The sequence below is a fragment of the Watersipora subatra genome, chromosome 2 (genome assembly GCF_963576615.1).
Source record: "Watersipora subatra chromosome 2, tzWatSuba1.1, whole genome shotgun sequence".
NCBI classification, from domain to species: domain Eukaryota; kingdom Metazoa; phylum Bryozoa; class Gymnolaemata; order Cheilostomatida; family Watersiporidae; genus Watersipora; species Watersipora subatra.
The window spans coordinates 60,307,398-60,311,510 of NC_088709.1; the positions used below are offsets into that span (position 1 = coordinate 60,307,398).

General features: G+C 42.6%; 1 protein-coding gene across 1 annotated transcript; it reads left to right on the plus strand.

The window, feature by feature from the left end:
* The first annotated feature begins 238 nt into the window (after positions 1-238).
* Positions 239-3,007, plus strand: LOC137388402 (uncharacterized). Its single transcript, XM_068074887.1, has one exon. The coding sequence runs from the start codon at positions 239-241 to the stop codon at positions 3,005-3,007; it is 2,769 nt and encodes a 922-aa protein (XP_067930988.1).
* Positions 3,008-4,113: the final 1,106 nt, after the last annotated feature.

Consider the following 4,113-nt stretch of genomic DNA (forward strand, 5'->3'; position numbering starts at 1 on the left):
ACAATGGAGGTGCCAAAACAATGGCAGTGATAAAACGGATTGCAAAATCTATGGACATTCCTTTTACTACCAAAACCGAGAAATCAGCGTTAGTTAAAAAATAAAAGAAATAGATCCAGAGGCTTTGGATGATAACAAGTGCTTCTTGTGGGCGATACTCTCATGCCTATACCCATCATCGGATCACGTAGACAGGTTATCAAATTACACGCCATATCAAAACAGCTTGAATACCAAAATGTTAAAGTACCCGGTCACCATAGACCAGATTCAAAAGTTTGCTAACAAGAACAAACTTGTGATTAATGTGTTTGAGTGGAAAGATGGTGGAATGGAGATTGTTCACACGGATGACCGGTTGTATACAGATAGTGCAAAAGGTCTCCCAGAGGTGAATTTAATTCTTTATAAAGATCACTACATGTGGATCAAAAGTATGTCAGCGCTAATGTATGCCCAGACAGAGCACAAAGAGTCTAAGTATACCTGCCTACGATGTCTCCACCACTCAACGTGCGAGAGAACATTTAAGGACCACATCAAAGGGTGCCTAGCCACTCACGATGGTACTTGCGTCATCAAGATGCCCAAACCTGGCTCGGTCATGAAGTTTAAGAACATTAAAAATATGGAAAAGGTGCCTTACACCGTCTACGCGGACTTTGAGTCTATTATAGACAAAAATACCAAAGTTCATACAGCGTGTGGCTACGGCGTAAACCTGGTGAACAGCTTAAAAAAGTCATTGAGGTTTGAGACTGACAGGGGTGAGGATTGCATGGAGAGATTCTTTGCAGAGCTGGATGGAATAAAAGAGTTGATAGATAGCATTCCAATCGCGAAAATAATAATCACTCCGGAGCAAGAGCGAGAATTTAAAACTGCGACAGAGTGCTACATGTGTGGGCGCGAGGCTACGGAAGAAGAAGATTGGCTAGTTAGAGATCATGATCATGTCTCTGGGTCATACAGAGGCCCCGCGCATAATAGCTGCAATCTCAAGCACAGACAGACAAAAAAGATTAACGTGATATTTCACAACCTCAAGGGGTATGACTCTCATTTAATTGTCAAGGCTTACGAGGGGTACAAGGGCATCGATGTTATAGCGAACACGGATGAAAAGTACATGTCAATGAGAATAGATCGCTTTAAGTTTATCGACAGCATGCAACACCTCAACAGTTCACTGGCCGAACTGGTGGAAGGACTAGACGATCTCCCACACTTGAAACAGGAGTTTCCGGAACACTATGGCTTGTTGGCGAGAAAGGGCGTGTATCCGTATGAGTATATGGATTCTCATGAGCGATTTGAAGAAAAGCAACTTCCAAAGATTATACACTTTAGCTCATCGCTAGATAATCATGCGGGCTTGCAGCCAGGTGACTACCTGCATGCTCAAAAAGTGTGGGAAGAGCTGGGGTGCAAAACTTTGGGTGATTATCAGGATCTTTATCTTAAGATGGATGTCTTGCTTTTGACTGATGTTTTTGAGAGCTATAGATCGATGGCCATGGATGTATATGATCTTGATCCGTGTCACTACATCTCAGCACCCTCATTGTCATGGGATGCATTGCTTAAAATAACAAAACAAGAACTGGAGCTCATCACTGATGTAGACATGTACAATTTTGTAGAGAGTGGTATAAGAGGTGGCGTTTCTACATGCGGAGGTATTCGATATGCTAAAGCCAACAACCCCTATGTCGAGGGGTATGATGAAAAGAAACCAACAAACTACCTGATGTACTTGGATGAGAATAACCTGTACAGATGGGCAATGTCGCAAAAGCTACCGACTGGTGGATTTCAGTGGGTAGATGACCTGCCAGACCTTAATGATGATGAAGGCTACACTGTGGAGGTGGACCTGGAATACCCCAAAAAGCTACACGATGAACATAATGATTATCCACTGGCACCCGAATCCATGAAACCTGATCAGTGGTCAGAGTATATGCGCGATGTGGGAGAGCTTGACAAGCTTGGAGAGCCGTGCTATGCAAAAGTTTCTAAGCTGGTGTCAAACCTTCGAGATAAGCGCAAGTACATTGTGCACCATGAAATTCTAAAGTTTTATTTGAAAAAGGGTATGCGTCTGACCAAAGTACACCGAGTTCTCAAATATAAGGAAAGTGCATGGATGGAGCCGTACATTCGACTAAATACCGAGCGCCGAAAAAAGGCCAAAACTGATTTTAAGAAAGGTTTTTTCAAGCTCATGAACAATGCGAGATTCGGGAAATCGATGGAGAATGTTCGCAAACGAATAGATGTAGAGTTGACTACTAAAATGAATCGCAAACAAAAGCTCATAAATAAGCCGCGATTCAAGTGTAAGAAAGAGTTTAATGACAACTTGGCGGCCATTCTCATGAGCAAATCTACAGTGACCCTAAACAAACCTATTTACGTCGGTCAGGCCATTTTAGATCTGTCCAAACTGCTCATGTACGAATTCTTTTATGATGACATACGACAGCGATATCCTGATGCTAGAATGATGTATACTGACACGGACAGCTTAGTGTTATTAATCGAGACAGAAGATTTTTATAAGGAAATGCCGCTCGAAAAGTATGATACGAGCAACTACCCTAAAGATCATCCGTGCTACAGTGAAAAAAACAAGAAAGTGATAGGTCTGCCCAAGGATGAAGGTGGTGGCAAACCGATATCGGAGTTTGTGGCTTTGCGAGCCAAGTCATACTGCGTAGAGGGTGAGGGTTGGGGAATGACAAAATGCAAAGGAGTAAAAAAGTGTATAACCAAAAACCTAAAGTTTGATACCTACAAACAATGCCTGGATAGTGGAGATCCGGCTCCGAATGCAACCATGACGACACTCCAGTCCAAGCTACACGAGATAAAAAATTGGACATTCAGCAAAAAGACTCTGTCGGCCTTTGACGACAAACGCTATTACCTAGATTCAATAAATAGCTTGGCACACGGACATTACAGAATAAATGACATTAACAATGCCGCACTTCTTGAATAGGAAAGCAAAAGAAAGTTTAGATGAGTTGAGTCAAAGATGGATCAATGCGATAGAGTTGTTTGATCTCGTCCGACCCCCTGTGTATGACGAATATAAAGAGTCAACGGAAAGATATACAGTTCGAGGTAGACCCATACCTAGGTATGAGAATAGAATGCCACCAGAACTGTGCGTTAACTTACCCGAACTCAAAAAGCTGGCCAAGGCAAAAGATATACCCAGGTACAAAACGATGAAAAAGGCGGCTCTACAAGCCGCATTGTCATAATTTTATACAGTCGTATAAAATTACATCATGGAATAAGCTATACCCGCGATGACTATAGTGCCGGCAATTAACAATTTATTTTCTTCGTGAACGTTGCCCTCGGGCGGTGACAATTCTGTTGATGGCTTTACAGAAGGGGCAGGTTTTGGTGAAAATAATTCTGTAGGAAATATAGATGGCTTTACAGAAGGAGTTGATTTTAGTGTCGGTGCTGGAGGCTGCTTTAGTGGTGCGGGTTTGGGTTTCGGTGACTGTTGTAGTGGCACAGGTTTTGATGCAGGTTGCGCAGGTTTTGGCTGTTGCGCGGGTTTGGGTTTTGGTGAAGGCTTTAGCGGTGTGGGTTTTGGTTTCGGTGGTGGAGGTTTTATTCCTACGCTATCAAAAGCTTGGGCTATTTTAATTTTATCGTTAAATCCTTTTACGCTTTGTCCTAAAGCATTCAAGTTCAAGTCTGACGGTATCATGTACAGACCTTTGGCTATAACATAATTTGTTTGCCCGCGAGTTTTAGTGAGGGCGTCCTCAAAGTTTGATATAGAATCTTGGAGAGATTGCTTTTTCATGATCAAGTCATTGACCAGAACTAAAAATTCTTGTTGAGACTCGAGGGAGGAACCCGCTTGTCTAGCTTGCACCTGAGCTCCCAGTAAACAGTAGACGTAAGCTCTAATACTATCATTAAGTCTAACTATTCCGGGGGATGTGAATGACTTACTATGATCGGGCACTACCCTTTTGTAGTCAAATGGGTCTTGAGTTACCGAAACCATTTTTGTACCCGCACTCGAATTCCACTCCGGAAACTGGTAATAAGTACCCCAACCATTGGCACCACTCC